Source organism: Gracilinanus agilis, chromosome 5, assembly GCF_016433145.1.
Source record: "Gracilinanus agilis isolate LMUSP501 chromosome 5, AgileGrace, whole genome shotgun sequence".
Taxonomy (NCBI): Eukaryota; Metazoa; Chordata; class Mammalia; order Didelphimorphia; family Didelphidae; genus Gracilinanus; species Gracilinanus agilis.
Genome location: NC_058134.1, coordinates 18,373,539 through 18,394,149, shown reverse-complemented (window position 1 = coordinate 18,394,149; position 20,611 = coordinate 18,373,539). Strand labels below are relative to the sequence as shown.

Here is a 20,611-nt window from a genome sequence, read left to right as displayed (position 1 = left end):
GGGCCTGAAGGAAATCGTTCCAAATGGCCCAGGTCGGAGCTACTCACGGCCTGGTCAGAGAGCCGGGTCACTTGCTTCTGGAGCCTCTGACACTCCTTGAATTTCTCTTTGTAATGGTCTGCAGCCATCTGTAGACGAAGCTTCAGGTCCTCCACCTCTCTGCGCAGGTCCTGCTCAACAGGATCGGTTTTCTCCTTTAAGAAAAATGTGATTTTTAATAAAACAAGTTTAGAATAAACTCAACTCAGATTTCAGAAATCCTTCTGTTCTCTCAACTGATTCCATGCTTTGGAAACACATTTGTTCTCTAGTGGGGGGCAGTGGGAATTGTTAAGAAGTGTCTGGGGCCAAATTTGAATCCTGGACTTCCTGTCTCTAGGCCTGGTTCTCAATCCACTGAGCCACCAACTTGCCCCTAGGAATTACTGCATCTTCATTTTTTGCCAATTAAGTCATTCCACAAAATGATCACATCTAGAATTTAATGATCAGAAGCATCTACAGGTGGCCCAGGAAATCAAGTTATCTGAGCTACTTTTTTCAAAGAAAGAACTGTTTATAACAACATCCCTAACACTAAATAAAACAGATAAGTTTCAGAAAGTTCAAACAAATATAATATTTCTCCAGAAAAATTTATTTAGGCTGAACAAATTGTGGTATATGATGGTGATGGATCGATTTCTATGTGAACTGGAAAGACCTCCATGAACTGATGGATGAAATAAACAGAACCAGAAGAACGTTGTGCATATAAAAAATGTAAGACAATCAAAGGCAATTGACTTTGCTACTAGCAGCAATGCAAGGACCCAGGCCAATTCTGTGGGAGAAACCCCATCTAGAAAAAGAAATGTGGGAGTAGAAGAAAACATGTGATTTATCACTTGTTTATGTGGGTGTATGATTTTAGGGTTTTAGTTTTTAAAAGATTACTCTTTTACAAAAAAAAGAATTTGTGGAAATGGACTTTGAGTGATAATATGTATTATATGTATAACTTAGTGGAAATGCTTGTTAACTCTGGGAGTGGGGAAAAGAGGGAGAGAACATGAATCATGTAACCTTGAAAAAAATTTTTAAATAAAAAAAAACTTTTATTTAAAAAATTTTATTAACAGAATCAATCGTAACTACCATTAAGAATGTTAAATCAATTTCAAGAAAGCAGAATGGTTCAACAAACTAAGAATGAAAATAAAGAATGCTGTTATCCAAAACCTGCCCTGCCTTCTGTGAAAAACATAGTCTATATAGTCTGAGAGAAGCACGAATTCTCGAGGCAATTCTCAATAAAGATGGCAGGCAAACCTGTTGCTTTTTCACAACAGCCACTCTCAGTTCAGCCACAGTCTCCGCCAGCTGTTTCTTGACTTGCTCATTTTCCAGCCGGGCACTATGGAGATCGGCCATCGTCTGATCTCTCACATTGACTGCATCACTCAGCTCTTTGGCCAGAAACACAACTTCTTGCCGGGTAGCCTGAACCTGTTCCTCTGCTTTGCGAAGCTGTTCTTTTAGATATGCAGCATCATCCTAAAAATCAAAAGAGATTCATAAAAGTGCCTTGTGTAGTCTATCATAATACTTAAGGTCACAGGGGTCAGCTTATTTCTCACCTCAATTTTATCATCAGGGTAAGCAAACACCTCTCTGTTTTTTATTAAAAGTCTATGAACAGGCCTAGAGACGGGAGGTCCTGGGTTCAAACCCGGCCTCAGCCACTTCCCAGCTGTGTGACCCTGGGCAAGTCACTTGACCCCCATTGCCCACCCTTACCACTCTTCCACCTATGAGACAATACACCGAAGTACAAGGGTTTAAAAAAAAAAAGTCTATGAAAAGGGGGGCAGCTAGAGGGATCAATGGGTAGAGAGCCAAACCTAGAAATGCGGAGATCCAGGATTCAAATTTGGTTCCAGACACTTCCTAGCTGTGCCGCCCTGGGGAAGTCACTAAATCCCCATGCTTAGCTCTTCCTGTTCTGTCTTTGAACCAATGCACATATTAAGTCTAAGACAGAAGGCAAAGGTTTAAAAAAAGTCTATGTTAAAACACCTTCCAAAATTGGTTTTGGAACTGTCTTACCGGGGGCACAGTAAAATAACCTTGACATTGCTGTTGAGTTGATGACCCCATTCTTAGTCTTAGTAAAGATACTGGATTTTACCATTGCCTTCCTTCTCTTACACAAAGCTAGTTAAGTGTCTGAGGCTACATTTGAATTCAGGTATTCCTGACTTCTGAGTCACCTAGCTGCCATAGCAATAACTGACAAGCAAAATCAAGCAAATGGATAAGTTGGCCAAATTTCTAATTAGAAAAATGGTTACCAATCCAAGCTAAACAGAATAAACTTTAGATCAATAATATTGCATAATAGATGCAATAATTTACCAGGATATAACTAAAAACCAAATGTTAAGAGGCTAAATGTCATGACAAGTCTTCCTTGTGTTTTTATCACCAGAACAAAACAAATTTCCTATTACACTTTACAAAAGGCTTTCCTCAAAACATTGGGAAGTAGAAAATTTAATCATCATCCCTATTTTATGGATGAGCCTAGAAGAGATTTCAGTGACTCTACTTTGGTAACTTCCCGGGCTGGCTTTTTTTGGTGAATACATATTCAGGATATCTTTACAATGAACCCAAGTTAATTATAATAATTATCCTATTATCTTTATAAATATAAAACCATGCAAAAGAAAGCAAGATTTTTTTAATTTAAAATGTATATAGTTTATATCTAAATGCATGCTTGATAGATACAAGGTTCATGAAAAGGTTTAAGAAACAGAAATGTAAAAATATGTATTGAATTATGAACATTAACTCTCCTTAGCATCCAAAATATTGGTTTAATCATTTAAATATATAATGCAATCTAGAGTCCATATATAATCTAGTACCCTTTGGGCAGAAACATTTTAAAAAGCGCTTACCTTGTTTGAGGTTGTAAGCAAGAAGGCTCTCTGAAGGTTTTCCTTTTCTGCTACACAGAGCTGAAGTCTACCAACCTCCTCCTTGTAATGGGCAATCATAGTTTCTTTGTTCCCATCTAGATTCTTTAAAGTCTGGACTTCTGTGACTAGCTTGGTGTTCTCTATTTCTGTGTTCTTCAGGTGCACCTAGAATATGATTCAAAAAGGAGACTTGGGCTTCAATCCAGCTTTGTCAATACTGTGTATTGGTTCCAAGGCAGGAGAGGTAAGGACTAGGCAGAGAGGGTTAAGTGACTTGTCCAGAGTCACAGAGCTATGAAGCCACATTTAAACCCAGGACCCTAGGGCTGGCTCTCTCTCCACCCAGCTGCCCCCTTCAATCCAGCTTTGCTACAAATGACTCCTATCCTTAGGTATTCTGATCTTAGTTTCTTTATCTGTCAAATGAGGGGTAGGGAAAGGGCCCAGACCAAGAAGGAGAGCAAAAGTGGCTTGAACAGGAAAAGTCCCTCAGCCCACAGCAGCAGGATGGCTTAGAGGTCCACAGGCTCAGAGCAACAGAGGTGAAAAATGTTTCGAGCACCTTGAATTGCAACCCAGAATGCACTGGAGACTAAAGGAGCACCTCTTGGCTTTATACCTTGTGGACTGTGCAGGAGGAGCTCATAGGATAGCTAACAGAACATGGAAGAGCTGCTCTGCCAAGCCCTGACTCTCTGGATGTCCATGAAGAAAACCTCAGAGGCTGTTCACACTACTGTCCTAAATTGTCCTTTCCATTCCTTTTAAATGGAGCTCCCCAGTTTAAATATGTTTCCTCATCATCAGAGAAGGAAAATAAGGGGTGCCATGAGACTGTCACTCACCCAGATCCAAAGGGAAACCCCAAGAAAGAACATGGGTGCCTGAACCTTGTCTCCCAGAATAGAGCCCAGGGTTCTGGCACTGGGCTACCTTCCAAAATGATGGCCTAGCACTGCACAAAGGCCAAAGGGAGGAGAATAATCACTGCCTATAAAGATAATGCAGCTTTGCACTACAAAGAGTTTCCCAGGATGTCATTAGATGCTCACATAATGACGTTAGTTAGAAGGGGATGATAGAGAGGAAGCTCTCTGAAGGCAGGCCTGTGCCTGTGTCTCCCAATGCTGCCATGGTGGCCAGGAGGTGGCCCTTAAAATGCTGGCTGCACAAATTTAGAACAAATGAATAGAAAAGGAGAACACTGTGGGTATTTTTTCACTAGCACCCCCTCATGGTGACATCCCCTGCTCTGCTGCAAACAAATGGAATCACTGATGTTGCCCAGGAAGACTGAGCTTGCTGGCTCTCAGGCCTCACTATCTGCCTTCTGCCAAACTGCCTCTGAACATTATTAATAACATAGACTATAGAGTATCTTATGTGATCCTCCAACAGATCCTCTAGATAGGTTATGGAGAAAGTAGAGAATAAGGAAATAAAAGGAGGAAAAAGGGAAACCCTCAGTAAAAGACCTCCAGTTTCTCTCTCTCAACCATCACTGATGTTTTCCGGTGCATACTGACACTTCCTAATATCCAGATAATTCAAGCATTCACTTCAGAACTGTACTCTTTAGAGTACTCAGAGTTCTTTAGAACTGATTGGGCTACTTAATCTAAACTAATCCTGTCCATTCTAAAATAAAAACGTGTTAAATTTCCAAACTAGAAAGCTAACATTTCAATTTGTAGGAGATAGTGGCAACTAGGTGCCTCAGTGGATAGAACTAGTAGATGGAAAGATCTCAGACCTTTACTAGCTATGTGCTAGGGAAGTCACAACCTTTCCCTCTCGGTTTTCTCAACTATAAAAGTAATCACAACAGCACCTATCTCACAGGGTGACTGTGAGGATCAAAGGGGATTATATTTGTAAAACTATTTTGCACAGGAGGCACTAAATAAATGCTTATTCCTTCCCCTGTTCCCCATGATTTGCATTACATGGTGTTAAATCTAGTAAAGCTCCATAATTATAACTCACTCAAACCACACTAAATTGTCTAACTAACTAAATTTCTACATCTCTTCTTTAGCTAACTATTCCATATTTAGTTTTAAAAAGAATGATTTTCATTGACTTCTCTTTAAACTTTTACAGAAACTCTATGAATACGTGTGAGTATGTGCGTGTGCGCGTGCAACATCCCAATGCCCGCTATCCCTGAACAACATCACAAATAGTGAATGAAAGAGGTCTTGAAAGATATTGTCACTACTGAAAATATCTGCAGAACTGCTCAACTCTGGGACAATAAGAATCATGTAACCATGGGGAAAATTTTTCAAACAGAATCCAAGTAGGATCCAATGACCTCAATCTAATCAACATACTTTCTCAACTCCAATTACTGAGGGGCCTGCTCATACACGCTAACTGCATAATCTTAACCAAGTCGTTGTAGCTCTGGGATCCCCGGATTTTTCTAATAGCACTGAGAAAGTCAGACAAGATCATCTCTAAAGTCTAAATCTGTTTGAATATTCTACAATTTTAAGCTCTAAAGATAACTGTAAAAACTGTACTCAAAAAAACCCTTAGGAAATAATAGCATCTTCACAGAATAAATGTATTCCCTGTTAGTGACTACTTTTAAGGCGATATTCTTTTGAATTTATAAGTTATAGTTCAATTGAATAGATTACCGTACTCATACCACACTTTAATTATGCCACTTAGTTTTCTAAAATGGCAAAATTTCCACATATTATGAAGCATTCAAAAGAAAAAAATTACCTTATAAAGTTCTTTCTCATCCTTTTCAGTCTTCAACTGACATTCTAGTTGCTCTTTTTCAAGTGTTACCTTCTTGAGTTTGTCTTTTAAACTAAGAAAACATGAGTTAAATATCAGAGATACAACTACTTTGGAAAATCAAGAAATCACCAATAACCACCCCTTTGTACCTGTCTAATTCTGTCTCCTTTGTGATTGCTCTCTGTGTCACAGTCAAAAGATCCTCCTCCAGCTGGAGAACTTTTGAAGTTGCTTCACTGTGTTTCTTCTTAAGCTCCTCATTTTCCACTTGTAGATTTTGTGATGCCTCATCAAGACCCTGTGGAAAAAAGCATTTGCGAATAAGAGGTTCTTTCAAATGCAAAAATCAAATAATAAATATTCTTAACTATTATGAAAGTCAATCTTCATAGATAGTACTTGTGCTGAAAAACCAAGTTTGCCACCTAAATTATTACTAAATGGTTTTTATAAATTGATAGCCACACCCCATCTCCCATCTGTCCTCCAGCCTGGGATAATTTCACCATTTTCTCCAGCAGAGGGCAGGCATTAGAAGGGAGAAGAAAAAGGAAGATCAATATTGTTTCTCATGACTAGCTTTTATATAACGTTCAGGACAGGAAAAGTTGAATCAGGTGGCAAATGCATGTGGTTTCATGTGGCTCTCATGATCATTAATGATGTCCTTCCATTAGCAAAGACAATTAAGTATCCACTAATAGTAATGCCACAGAATTACATAAAGTCTATTAGCAACAATGGAATTCATAAAAATGCTGTTCTCTAAGGGATAAACAAATTTAGGAAATATATAGGTTCAACAAAGAAAACAATAAGTAAATTCAACTGTAGTTTAAAGTCTTCATGAGCAAGTTGAAAACAATGTTATGTCATTCAATCCCTAATTTATTCTATGAAAAATGAAACAGAATTTGGCATACAAGGAGGGGGAAAAATAAACTACTAATTCATTCTTTCCTCTTGGTAAGAGCTAAGAAAAATACTGATGAACTCTGGAGGAAAAACAGAAAGAAATCTGTTGTTGCTGAACTAAATACAATGAGGATACAATGTAGCACAATCATATGTAACTGACGGGGCTACTAGTAACAATGCAGTGACCCAGAGCAAGCCAGAGGGACTCACATCCAGAGAAAGAACTGTGGGAGCAGAAATACATTAGAAAAATATACGCTCAATCATATAGCACAAGAGGGATGTGATTAGGGTTTTGATGTTAAAGGACTGCGCTACTGCAAATATGAATAACAAATGTTTTGAACAGTGATACACATATAACCCAGTAGAAGTGCTTGTTGGCTTTGAGGGGATGGGGGAGGGGCAGGTGAGGGGGGGATTATGAATCGTGTAACTATTTTTAAAACTAAAAAAATTAAATAAAATGCCCCTAGTTAGAGAAACCTACTAACAAGGATAAAAATGACTCAACAGTATGCCCCTATGCCTTATTCTTTTAGCTTTCTAAAATTTTGATGAGAATGACACATGGACCAGAGTTATCACTGAAAAAAATCTATTTTCCTAAACTTGTTTTCTCCAAGATTAGTATCCCCACTTCTTTTAACAAAGGCTCATTTGAAATGGCCTCATTGCCCTAACCATCACTGCTTGTCCTCTCTCCTCCAAGTCTCTCCTCCCAACTCTAGGCATTTTCACTGGCTGTTCCATGTCTCCTTCTGCCTGGCTTTCAAATCTCAGTTTAAATCCCACCTTCTTGTGGAAGGCCTTCTCAATTTCTCTTCATTCTAGAGCCTTCCTTCTGATGGCCCACATGTCCTTATACCTGGACTACTACAATTACACACTATCTGGTTTGACTGTTACAAAAATCTCTCCCTAGTCCATTACATCCTCCATCTCCAAAGCTCCAGTGCAAATATGGCCCTCCCATACTCAACCTCCAATAGCTCCCTATTATCTCCAGGAGCAAATACAAAATCCTGTTTGTCATTTAAAGTCCTTCATGATCTAACCTCCTTTGTACACCCACCTCCCTACACTCTTGCATTCAGTGACACTGGTCACCCTGCTGTGAACAAGACACTCCCTTCTCTGGGCACTGGATGCATTTTCTATTGGTCAGTACCTAACTTGCTTGCCAGAATAGACAACTGAAAATGAACTGAAATAATGCCTCTAGCAAAGATCTACATGAATCATTTCTAAACTCAGCAAAGAGACAGAAAAGAGAAAGTCCACTTAAAAGAACCTCCAAATGTATCAAAGTATTGGGGAGTCTCCCTGTTACATGAGAACTACAGACCACTCACTACACAAGGACACGGAAGCACAGCCTTCATTGTGGTCACAACTTTCTCTGATAACGCTCTTTACAACGCTATCTTTGCACAATTCTTGATTAACAGCCTGGTGCCCACTGTAGTCCCAACCAGAGTATCACCAGAAGAACACTGCTGCTTAAAAATTAGTTCATAAGACCAGATTTGACTATCATTTGTGATGTACTGTTGTAGCAGCTCAAAGTGATTTTTCATATTAGTTTTATTAACATCTCTTCTCTATATAAATATTTCATTCCCTGTCATAAGACTAAATTCCTCCTTGTGACAAGGGGGAAAATCGTAAAGATATACTATAATAATGACAATAACAAGTACAACCATCTATCCATTTCCATTTGTTCTCATTCTCATCACTGCAGTTACAGCATGTCTATTGATTCTTCTCTATATGACTTGGTTCAAAAGTTCTGGTGTCTTGGTGACCTCTCCATAATTTCAGAAGCACAGTCACATTCATGCTAACCTAAATGTGGATAGAAATCCAATTTCCAGTCCTCTGATCACCATTTTATTTTGGGGTTTTTGTTTTTTTGTTTTTCTGACCAGCATTTTAGCCTGCGTTAGAACTTTGTTTGTCTTCAACTTCCCTAGCATATGTGGCCAGAACTGTGGCCACATTCCAGCTAGTCCGCTCTCCTTCTGCCTGTGGCACTGGGACCCCAATTCACTGTCCATGCACATCATGAGTTGGACAAGAACCATTTCTGCCCACCTGGTTTTTCTAGTTAGGCTGAATTCAGCATGAGGATAGGTCATATTTAGTTAGTTCTTTAAATATCTGGGAGCCTGAATCAATCAGCTCCATGCCATCTGCCAACAGAACACATGAAGGACCTTCCTATCCAGGCATCCCATCTGGACTATATATTGGACATCTACAAAGTGGCAAAAAAAACTCCACCCAGCCTAAGTCTCACTGCTTTATGAGGATGATATTAATCATGAGAAGGTCAAGTTATTTCTATTGTTACCCCTTCAAAGGAATCATTTTGATTTTTATGTGAACGAGACACATCTTGAAGAGTATTTTGCTCTATTGAATCAAAAGTTTTGAGAGTTTTTTTTACCATCAGCAAACCAAGATCAATGAGAGCTTTTTGTGGACAATGGCAGGGCCATAGCTTTCAATCTATATACATTATTCCTATAGAATTCAGTGGAAATGGAAATTGCATACTACCCTTTTACTTTGGTAACAATAAAATCTAAGACTTTTTTTGCCAAAACTTTTGGTAACCTTCCTTCTTTGAAATACCTTAAAAATTCCTTTTACCAAAGATCCTAACTACTGTGGCAATTCGCTATTAAACAAAAACTGTTGGAAAAACTAAAATGTATTCTACAGAACCTGGGTCTAAAGCAACATTTACACCATCTACCAAAATAAGATCTAAATATCCAATATCCAAATTTAGACAGAGGGTGATGGCATGAAGAAACTGGAGATGCATAGAAAAACTATGGATAGTGAGGGAATTCATGGTCAAGAGAGAAATTTCATGGGAGTGGAAAAAGTGAAAAAGCACCATTTTTACTGCATTAATTTAAGAAAATGTTTGCAGCATGTTTACCTGGTAAAAGTCTCACTTCTAAAATATACAGGGAATTCATCCAAATTCAAAAGTTGAAAAGTCATACTCCAATTGATAAAATGACCAAAGAATACAAATGGGCAGTTTTCAGAGGGAAATTCCAAACTATATATAGCCATATGAAAAATACTATTAAAGAAATGCTTTAATAAAAAAGGGCAAAGACCCATTTAAAAAACCCATATTTACAGGAAATCTTATTTCGTAATATTAAAAACTAAGGAGATGTTTTTTCACCTGACTAACAGCTGAACAATTTATGGTATTTGTGTGTGCTCTAAGAATGATGGAGATGGCAATTTTTTTGGACGTGGCTAATGCAGGAACTGTTCTAACTAAAAACATTTATAATGGGGTTGTTTCTCTTGCTTTCACAATGGGTAAAAGGGGCAGGTGAGGGAAAAAATTCAGAACTAAAAAGAAACTGGTTTTAAAAAAGAATTCAGTTTAAACAGGTATGAAACACTAGGCATAAAAAATAAAAATTAAAACAGTCCCTGCCCTCAAGAAACTTTTTTTAAAATTTGTACTGTGGAAAGTACAGTTATTACAAGATATATGCAAAAGTGAATATAAAGGACCTTCATGGAGACAGGATCATTATCGAGGTCTCTTTTTTTGAGGAGGAGAGGGAGATTTGCACATAAAGGAGTTACAAATGGTATATTTCTAAAGGGAGAAAATATGGCATAGAAAATAGGCCAGCCAGTATAAAAAGAAGATGGAATGTGATGTCATTGAGTTGACCTGGACCCCAAAGTGCTCAAGTGGTTACTTATGTCTAGAATGTCCATCTCTCTCTCCAGTCAGCCTGGAAATCCTAACAACTGGAACCTTCAGATCTTACATAGCATTTTGTATTCTAATCCCAACAGTTGTGTATCAGATCTATTGCTGTTGATAACTACAAGTTCCTTGAAGGTAGAAACCATGTCTTATTAGAATTTTCTCTCCTAACGCCTAACACTCTGCAGGGTTTCATAAATGCCTGTTTTATCAGATGCTTTTCACTTTTTTTCTTCTTAATAAACTGAATAAATGTAAAAAGATCTTTTAAAGATCAAGACTGATAAAAAGAAAGCTGTAAGTTATTTTTTATATTATTTTTTTTAAAAGGCCTCAAAGCTGCTTTGCCCAACTCATCTATAAGTGACAGGAAGGTAGTACTGATGTTTCAACAACCTGATTATGTCAAGCTTGTTCATATTTGGAATCTGTCCTAGTAAATCTGTTACAACATCTGCAGATTTAATAGACAAAACTTGGAAATTTCTACTGCTTTCATTCTTCATGTTTCTTTTCCTATTCTGAGTCACAAATGATGTTCTATTTCTCTTTCATTAGTTGAGTTTAATTAATTAATTGTTAGCTGCTTCGGCTATAACAATTCTTCTCTTCATCTCTGAAGATACCTTAACCCAACAACCCTGAATATTTACTTCTCCTCCCTTCCTACTAGCTAAAGGTAGAAAGAATCCATCAGATGAGCTGATTCAGGATGCAATCTAAAAATATTGGACATTTGAATTGAATTTGGTAATATAAAACTGACTCAAACGTGATACAAAGTTATATGAATCACTTTTTTAACAACTACACAATGGAAAAACAAGCATCTGAAATGGTCTTGATTCTTTCTCTAGTAGAAATAGAATTATCAGGGTAATTTGCACTCTTGTAGAATATTCTTTTGTTTTCAGTTAATTCACATCTATACTGAACAGTGGCTATAAGCCAGTATAAGCACAAGCTACCAGTTGGGCAACAACAGAAAAAGCAAGTTTCCCCCCATAGAAGCTTGTGAAGAAACAAGCTCTATTAGGCATGCTGTCATTAATCAACAAGACCAGACCATGTGAATGAACACAGAGCCAGCAGAGTTCGGTAAAGAAAGCTTCATGAGGATGAATCTTCATGGACTTTTTACAGGATAAAATTGCATCTTAATTGAATTGCTGTAGAACATGGAATTCAAGTAGGTTCCATTCACTACTCAAGGCTTAGAATATGACTGCATAAATGCAAACACCACATTCTCTTGAGATACACATAAATTCTGTTGCTCACAAATCTGATCCCCTATTTGATTTGAACCCAAGACCTCCCATCTCTGGGCCTGACTCTCAATGCACTGAGCCACCCAGCTCCCCCAATTGATCATTTTATTAAAAATATTAATATGGGAATAGGTTTTGAACAAGGATGCATGTAAAACCCTGTGGAGTTGGTTGTTAGCTCCAGGAGGGGGGAGGGAAGGAACATGAATCATGGAATATATTCTTAATTAATTAATTTTTAGGAAAAGAATACAAGGTCTTTGCAGGCAGGGACTGCCTGTTCTTTTGGCTTGCATTTGTATCTCTAGCACTTCCATATCCTGTACTTGGCACATAGCTAGCCACCAAAATGAATGCTACCTGCATTTTTAACTCATTGTATTTGTTTCCACAAATTGGAAATCCAATTAATATGAATCCCAAATGATTAGGACTTACAGGCTAAAATAGCTCCCAATAATAATACTGGCCAAGGGTAAATTGGAGCAAGCAGAGAGCTGGTCTCCCAGGTAGGGAAACCTGGACTCCGACCCCTTCTTGGACAAATACTGGCTGTGGGAATTTGTCAAGTCTTTCTTCATCTTGGGGTTGTAGAGAAGGTTCAATTTGCACTGAGGAAGCTTCTCCCCGGCAGCACCTTACACCTTAAAACTCACAACACAGGCACTGCAGATGTTCTGATATTCAAATCAAAATTTGTACAGAGAATAGCATTGTCATTTTCTGACTTAGCTTCTGCCACCTTCTGGAGCATTACCACAAGATGCCTGGAACAGTAGAAAAGGTGTAGGATCAGGGCTCAAAGCCCGGCTCTGCTATCTGACTGACCTGGGCCATCTCTGGCAAACACCTTACTCAGCCTCTTGGGACATGAGTTCTCTTAAACAAAACCATATAGTCTAATCCTAAAATCTCAAGGAAGAGGGGGAGGTTATCAATGTACCCCAACATATCCAAAACAAAGACTTTAAATTATTTTTCTTTAAAGAAACTGTAGGTGGAGACATTATTATTCCTCCACAACTGGAAATTAGCCATGAGCATATATATGCATATATACATACATTACATACGTGTGTGTGTGTGTGTGTGTGTGTGTGTGTGTGTGTGTAAAATGCTCTCTTGCTCCATTTCAAATTTTTGAGTAACAAAAGTCTCAGGAACATCCTTAACCCAAAATAACCTCAGGCAGGTATCATTCTCCAGAAGACAAGTCTTCAAGGAAGTTTTCTAACCCAATTTCCTTCTCAGCAATATTGCTATAATCCTTCCAGGACAATATGCATGACATAGAAATAATTCCCCTTTTTGCCAGAAAACATCCCCATATGGAACTAGCACATTCAGGTCCTTCCTTAGAAGAAAAGCTTTCTTCATGGAGCTGAGCCCTCTCTATAGAACTTTCAAGATGAATATTTGGTGTGTTCAAGTTGTTTGGAAGGAGAAGTAGCTTGCCACCACTAAACATTTTTCCTTTATTTTCCTTATAGTTCTGGGGATAGCAATTATCTACAGATTTAAGCAACAAACTATCTGGGGACCTTTATAAAGCACTAATTATGTAGTAGACATTATGTGAGGGATGCAAAGATCAAAAACTGAAACTATTCCTGATGGTGAAGAGCTTATACAACATATGTAAGTAAATACAGGATAAATCCTGATTGGTCAACTCTAAAAAGTTAGGGAAAGAGGGATCTAACAGTCAGGGAACCAGGAAAGCTTTACATACAAGGTAGTCCAAAAGCAAGGAGGTGTGGAAGGGAGAAAACTAATATTCCAGGGATGGGAGCTGGCCAGTAGAAAGGTAAGGTAGGAGGAGTCAGGAAATGGAATTATCTGATCCCAGGTAGGAACCAGGCTGTAAAGGGCTTTAAATGCCAAACTGAGGTGTTTAGATTTGATCCTAAAGGTAATATGGAAGGAATCTGTTATTTCCCCGAGTAGGGTAGTGATGTGGCCAGATGTCTACTTAAGGAAAATCAGTTGGGCAGCTGGGTAGAAGAGAATGAAGTAGGCAGGGAGCGCTCTGAAGCAAAGCATCCAACTGAGACCAACAAAATGGCCTAAGTGAGAGGTGGGAAGGGCCTAAATTAAGGTGATGATGACTTATTACAGAAGCAGTGAGAAAGGGCCCTGAAGGCAGAAACAATGCTTGACAACTGAGTAGATATATGGGGTGAGGGTATTTGAAGAGGTTAATGCCAAAGTTATAAACCTGGGAAGAGTCTGATAAAGAATGATGGTAGCCTCAACTGAAACAAGGAAGTTGCACAGGATTGGGGAGAAAGAAAAGGGACAGTTTCAGACATCTGAGCTCAGAGGGAAAAGATGAGGTTGACTATAGAGATCTGAGTTACCTGCATAGAAATGATCATTAAATTCCATGAGAACTAAGGATGTCACTGAGAGAAGCCACTGCATTCTTTCAAATAGTCTACATCTAACAAAGGCTTTTTTTGCCTTTGAGAGGGCAATCATAACTATCACTTGACTTCCTCATTATAACATAAATAAAAGCATTTATTTATTAATTGCCTGTTTATAGCCATGTGCTATAGTCTTTCCTTATACACCAAGACATTTAGAATTAGCTCAACAGATAAAACATTTCAGAAATCATTGCCATATCCTTTTTAAACTCTTGAACTTTTCCCAAATTTTCACAAATCTTCAGATTTTTTTCAGATATTTTTAAAACCCTTTCCTTACTCTTCCAACTGCCATTTACTAGCTAAGTGGTCATTCTGTGTTCTAAAGAGTCAATATTTGTGTAATACAAGTAAGAAGTAAACCTTCAATGTCAACTGACATTTAACTTATTCATCATTTTCCCTTTTCCAACTTAAAACACATATCCTTAAATGAAGTCACTCCACACTGCCATCTTGTAACTTTTCAGTTCTAATAGAACTTAAGGAATTAAGGAATTAGGTGGCCATTTAAGATATTTCAATTTGATTTTTAGTCAAAAATTACAAAAATACACCTGTCCATCCCATTTCCTAAATTTGTTTTCTGAAAATTTTTATGAGCCCTTTCCTTTTGAGTTAATATTTCATAATATTTCAAAAATAAAGACAAAATAATTCTTCCTATCCTGAATGCTACAATTACTGTCAAAACATCTGGAAATAGATGTCATGAACTACCTTACCAAGCCTGGTACCAAAAGTCTGAAGTATTTTAACCATTTTACAACATAAAAGGCACTATTGGCATAAGGTTAATAGGGACTGACCTATTCTTGTGTAAACATCTATCTAAGTGGGACTTTTTTTCCATAGCTAGTTTTTGCCAATTTTACTGGTTCTTGAAAAAAATGTGGCTTGAAAGGCTCAGTCACTTCCCCACTAACCTTGCACTCCGTCTGTAGCTGGTCACATCTCTCTTTTTCATGGTTAAGTTCCTTTTCCAGTCTTCCAACCTGTTCTCTAAGCTGAGAAGTCTCTTTTTCCAAAACAGCAGTTACCTTTAACAGTTCTTCTTTTTCTTTCATTGTTTTCTCAATTTTGAACTAAAAAATAAAAGAAATTTCAGAAATTAACATTTAAGATTTTAAAAGTTTATTGTTTGGATATATATACACATATAATCTTCACACACACTCTAAAGGAAATAAGAAACTACAAATCAAACATCAACAAAGCATATTTCAAGCAAAGAGATATAGTCATAGTGGATTTAAATCAAACAATTATTAACGAAACTTCTATTTGCAAGGCACTACCAGGCTAACCCTAATTCAGAGTCTAATCCTAAATTCCAAGGCAAATCACTTGTGATCCTCAAGAACATTCAATTCTAATACAGGAATACCATGGGTTGACATGGACTGAAATTCTACCTCCCTATGCAATAAGCCCTGGTCTGTAACTTCCCTTCTTAGTGAGCCACTTGACACATGAAACAGGTCTGTCTAATCCCACCATGATGTCTCAGATTATCACAACTACCTTGGTAAAGGAGAAAAGTAGGTATTATCCATATTTTACACAGGAGGCTCAGGGCTGCTATGGGTATCAAATGCCAATCAACGTATGCCAATATTCTTTGAAAGCTTGTTTTGTACCGAACTTTCTTCTGCTTTCCAACAATCTCTTCCTCCTGGAAAACACTGCTTTCTGCAGATTTTGCTCCTATCTGAATGCTCCTTAGTCTCCCCAGTGACTCTCTAAAAAGTCCAGGGTTGGTCCTGTTTTTCTCTTCTCTACAAAACAATTTAGAGAACCCTTCCAGCCCTGACTACTTGCTTTTCTCTCCCCAGCTTAACAAAAATCTCTTTTCTTGGGAAAGAATTTTCTCCCGTAAGTTTGACACTAAAGCTGGGCTTACAAGAGCCTATGTTTACATCCTTCTTTAAATTACACAAATCAGAGAAGAGTCTTAAAGTTTGGGGCACTTTTCCTAGGAGCGTTTGTTTGTGACCCAAACCAAAGGTTATCATCTGTTCTTCTTACCCAGTGTGGTCAGCTCTTTGGAGTACACATTCATTTGGTCTGATGAAATAAGGAAAAGAGCCACTTGGAAATTTATTTATTTAAACCCACACAGGAAGAGAAATGTCAGAGTGTACATAAATTGACATTTCCCACATGGGAAAAATGTTTATGATCTTTTAATACTGAAAAACCATTATTCACAGAATTTCTTTCCTGCCTCCATATTTACATAATCCAATTTTAATCAATAATAATGACATATCCTTAAGAAGCAAATTTGAGGGTAGACTTAACTTGCAGAGGAAAAACTCCTTAGCAAGAATTTCATAATCTATTTTATGAAGGAGCTGGACAGCAGCAGTAAAGTAGAAAGAGCAGCAATTTGGGAAGCAAAGACTTGGTTTCTAGTCTGGGCCTGCAGGAAATTCGAATCCAGCCTCAGGAACCCTGGGCAACTCACTTGAAAATGAGCTAAGCAGAAGTAAAAGTGACTTATCTGTAAATGAGGATTTACTAGAACCTCCCTCACAGAACTGTTGGGAGGATTAAATGATATAATAAATGTAAAGTGCTTCACACAGGGTCTGGTACATAGTCAGCACTATGTAAATGTTAGTTATCATTGCCATAATCAGCTCGGAGAGCCTGCATAAGTTACTTTGGCCATTTGGCAATACACATTTGCTCATTTGTCAAAACAGAGATTTGCTCCTGGAAGTCCTTTTTAATTCTAGTATTCAGTGCTTCAGTTTGTACAGAACACAAATATTCTATACATTAAATGTCCCAGATCTTTCATGGAATCACAGAAATCCCAGGTACTGTATGTATCTGTCACATCATCATTTAAGCACCTACTATGTGCCAGGTCCTGCCCTCAAGGAAGTTACTGTCTACAGAGGGAAGATGATGCAGAAGAAGGAACTAAAAGGGGACAAGAACAACTCAGGGTCTGGAGAAGGCAGGCAGCCCAGTGCTCCAGGAATGAGAGAAGACTGCTTGGCATCAGAGTTCTCAGGGAGAGGAGATGCTTGGAAACTATCCCTATCTTCCCAGTCTGTAGATGTGGGAACTGAGGTGGCTCCATGGGGTATCTGAACATGCTCTTTCTCTTATGGAAGATTCTACAATGGCTCTTCTGAAGTCCAGGAAGAGCTTCTATTCACTCAAGGTCCCATGAATTCAGAGAGCCTGGAGCTCTGTAGTCTTGACTCTAAAAGCCCTTTTATAAGCTCAGCTCCCCCAGGCTGCAGTTAAGGACTGCCTTTTGGAAAGGTACCATTAGGAATGGCTTATCTTCATGGCCTGTCAATCAGCAGAGACCATCCAGAGGAACCAGAGTGCCTTTAGGGCTGTACTTTACCTCAGATTTGACTCACTAAGAAGCAGAGCTTGAACTGCCCTCTGCAGAGGAAGAAGTAAGTGGCCTTTACTGAGAGGGGTCTTGGAGTAACAGCTGGGTCAGACTGGTCACTCAAATGCTACTGGGAGGACTTGGCCTTTAGGATGTGATTTCTTTTGTTAAATATTCTCCAATTACATTTTGGACTTGGAAGTGTTGAGGGCCACCTGTAGCTACATACCTCGAGGAATGGAGTTCCAGGCTGACAGTCCAAAGATCTGGGTTCCACTCCCACCTTTGAGACAGGCTGGCTTGATAATCACTTCTTGGAACCCCTTAGCAAACCCCTAGCAATGGGCTTGAGCGACAGAATGCACTAGAGATATGCTTTAGTGAAGGGAATTTCCTTACTGGGTGTTCACTATATACCAAATGCAATTTCATGCCTGTTGAGCCCAATCTTGCAATTAATTTTTAAGTGAAATATGTAGATTCCGGGCATTTGGGATTTTTTGCACTGATACATTTGCCTTAAAGAGAAGTATGATAGCACACTATAAAAAAGAAGAGACTTTTCTGCCTTTGCTTTGTGACCTTGGGCAAGTCACTTTGCACCGTTAATCCCTTCTATATCAAAACCTTTACAAACAATTCATTATCTATTTTGTGTGGATTAGTTATGTTCCTGTGTTCTCCCTGATCTTTGCACCCCTAGTTCCTATTATAGAGTCTGTTGTAGGTGCTGGGGATCCAGAACACAACTTGCTGCCCTGAAGAAGCTTCCACAGAACTGAGCAAGAAAGTGAATCGGTCCTGTGAAGGCATGACTGCCCAACTGCAGGGGCATGTGATTAAAGACTTTCATTTGTTTAAAAAATTACTCTAAATGACAAGCTCACATATTCTAAAAATTCTGACATTCTAAAAAGGGATAACAGAGAAGAACACACACAGAAGGTATCTTCTACCTAGTAAACTAATGATTCAAATGTCTTTCTATAAAGCCTTTCTATATCTTCTTAAATGAGGATGATCTGAGAAGTTTATGCCATTTCACACACTTAGGAGAAACAGAAAGAAAGAAGCCCCAAAAAGATTTAATGACAGAACTGTAGGAGTTTGGTAGTTACTGAAATCAGGGTGGTCCAACAAGCTGTTCGCTATCAGCCATAACAACATTCTTCTGAAGAGGGAAGGTTTGTTTCAGTCTTTGACAAACTTTCAAATACCAGGCTAAAAACCTTGATCATTAAGCAGTTGTCACTACAAAATGTTTTAGCCACCCTATAAAAGTTAAATTTATTTATATAAGATAAGACAGGAATTTGGGGAAGAGGGGGGAAAATCAAAGGATTCCCAAGAAAAATATTAGTTTCTTCTAGCTTTCTTAGTCTTACTAATTTCCACAAAAACATCTACCACTGGTTTTCTTAAAGAGGCATATTTTCCACATTCCTAGTTCTTAAAATAATTAAGCTAGGAGTAAAATAGCAAATAGGCCAAATGACCTAAAAAAAGGTACCTGAGATTCATACCTGAGATTCGGCATATTCAGTGAATTGCCCTGAGCCCAGAGATACAAAAAAGTTTATAGAAGCTCCTGAATTTAAACCCCAGCCCTTCAGACCCCAAAACCATTGCTCCTATGCTCCACTCCAATAAAAATTTAAGCAAAGGACCCAGGACAATTCTGAGGGATTTATGGTAAAGAAAGCTACCCACATTCAGAGGAAGGACTGCAGGAGAGGAAACATATAAGAAAAACAACTGCTTGAACACATGGGTCGGGGTGGACATGATTGAGGGTGGGGACTAGAAACTACCACACCAATGCAACTACCAACAATTGGTCTTGATCAAGGACACATGACAAAACTAGTGGAAATGCGCATCGGCCATGGGTGGGAGGAGTGCGGGGGGCGAAGGGGAAAGGAGGAGCATAAATCATGTAACCATGTTAAAAATGAATATTANGGGGGGGGTGCGGAGGGGGGGGGTTGAAGGGGAAAGGTGGAGCATGAATCATGTAACTATGTTAAAAATGAATATTAATAAATGTTAAAAAAAAATTTAAGCAAAGGAAAATTTACTTGCAAAATACTACCTTAATGTTCTAGCCTTTACCCAAATGCTTAAACTTTTTATTTTTAATTAAATTAAATATAATCAATAAAAATGAATAATTAAAAATCTATTCAAATTAACAATGGATAAAATAAAAAAATAACAAAATTGATAAAATAGCAGGATCAAAAAGAGGTCCTACGGGCACTCTCCCCATACCCCACTTCCTGAGGCCACCATCACATTCCTCTCAGGTCTAGCCATTCAACAAGTTTCCAGTTTCCCACCTGCAGGCCTGGACAATTAGTGAACCAACTGTTCTTCCTCTTTTCCACAAAAGAGGCTGAGAATTTTCTGTCAAATGTACTAACGCTTTATAATTTAAGGGAAATTGCAACAACATTTCCCCTAAATTATCTGGTACCTAATTCTGAGAAAAAAAAGACTTGCAGGTTCTGTTCTGAATTCATGATGGCACACTCCATTCTTTTCTTTCCTCCTTTGCATATGGAACTGTTTATTTTTTAAAATGAAAACCCGTGCCCTTCTCTAGCCCTTCACATCCCACAACTTTTTGAAAAATCCCTAACAAGGGCAGGTAGGTGATTCAATAGATAGAGTGCCAGGCCAAGAGACAGGAAGGAGGTCCTGAGTTCAAATTTGGTTCTCAGGTACTTCCTAGCTGGGCAAGTCATTTAACCTCAATTGCCTAGCCCTTACTGCTCTTCTGCTTTGGAACCAATACTTTTTAGTATCCATTCTAAGAAGGAAGGTAGGGGCTTAAGAAAAAAGAATCACTCATTGGCAATGCCCTTGACAGACTGTACCCAGGATAGAGTTCATGGAGGCAGTGCTGATGACCAAGACTCACTTAAGTACTCTCCAAACACCTGCCAAGTACTCTTGGCTTATCAACTCAGTCTTTTTTGTTCAGCCATGTTCAGGTCCAAGGTCATTCTCTTTGGCAAACAGAAGGAAAAAAGCAGGGCCTCCCTACACTTTCCCTTGTTTAGTTCTAAATCCTCCCCGATACAGAGCAATGAGTCTGCCCGTGCTTTGACTTTTCTTTTGTCCCCAAT

General features: G+C 38.4%; 1 protein-coding gene across 2 annotated transcripts in view; it reads right to left on the bottom strand.

Annotated features, from left to right (window-relative positions):
* The window catches only part of TAX1BP1 (Tax1 binding protein 1), a 62,092-nt gene that overhangs the window by 19,972 nt on the left and 21,509 nt on the right, over window positions 1–20,611 (bottom strand). For both annotated transcript variants that reach the window (XM_044677368.1, XM_044677369.1), the window contains exons 5-10: window positions 15,043–15,201; window positions 5,879–6,027; window positions 5,709–5,799; window positions 2,949–3,134; window positions 1,312–1,536; window positions 48–194 (exon numbers count right to left, since the gene is read on the bottom strand). In XM_044677368.1, coding sequence (XP_044533303.1) covers window positions 48–194; window positions 1,312–1,536; window positions 2,949–3,134; window positions 5,709–5,799; window positions 5,879–6,027; window positions 15,043–15,201 — 957 coding nt within the window. The remainder of the gene's footprint in view (window positions 1–47; window positions 195–1,311; window positions 1,537–2,948; window positions 3,135–5,708; window positions 5,800–5,878; window positions 6,028–15,042; window positions 15,202–20,611) is intronic.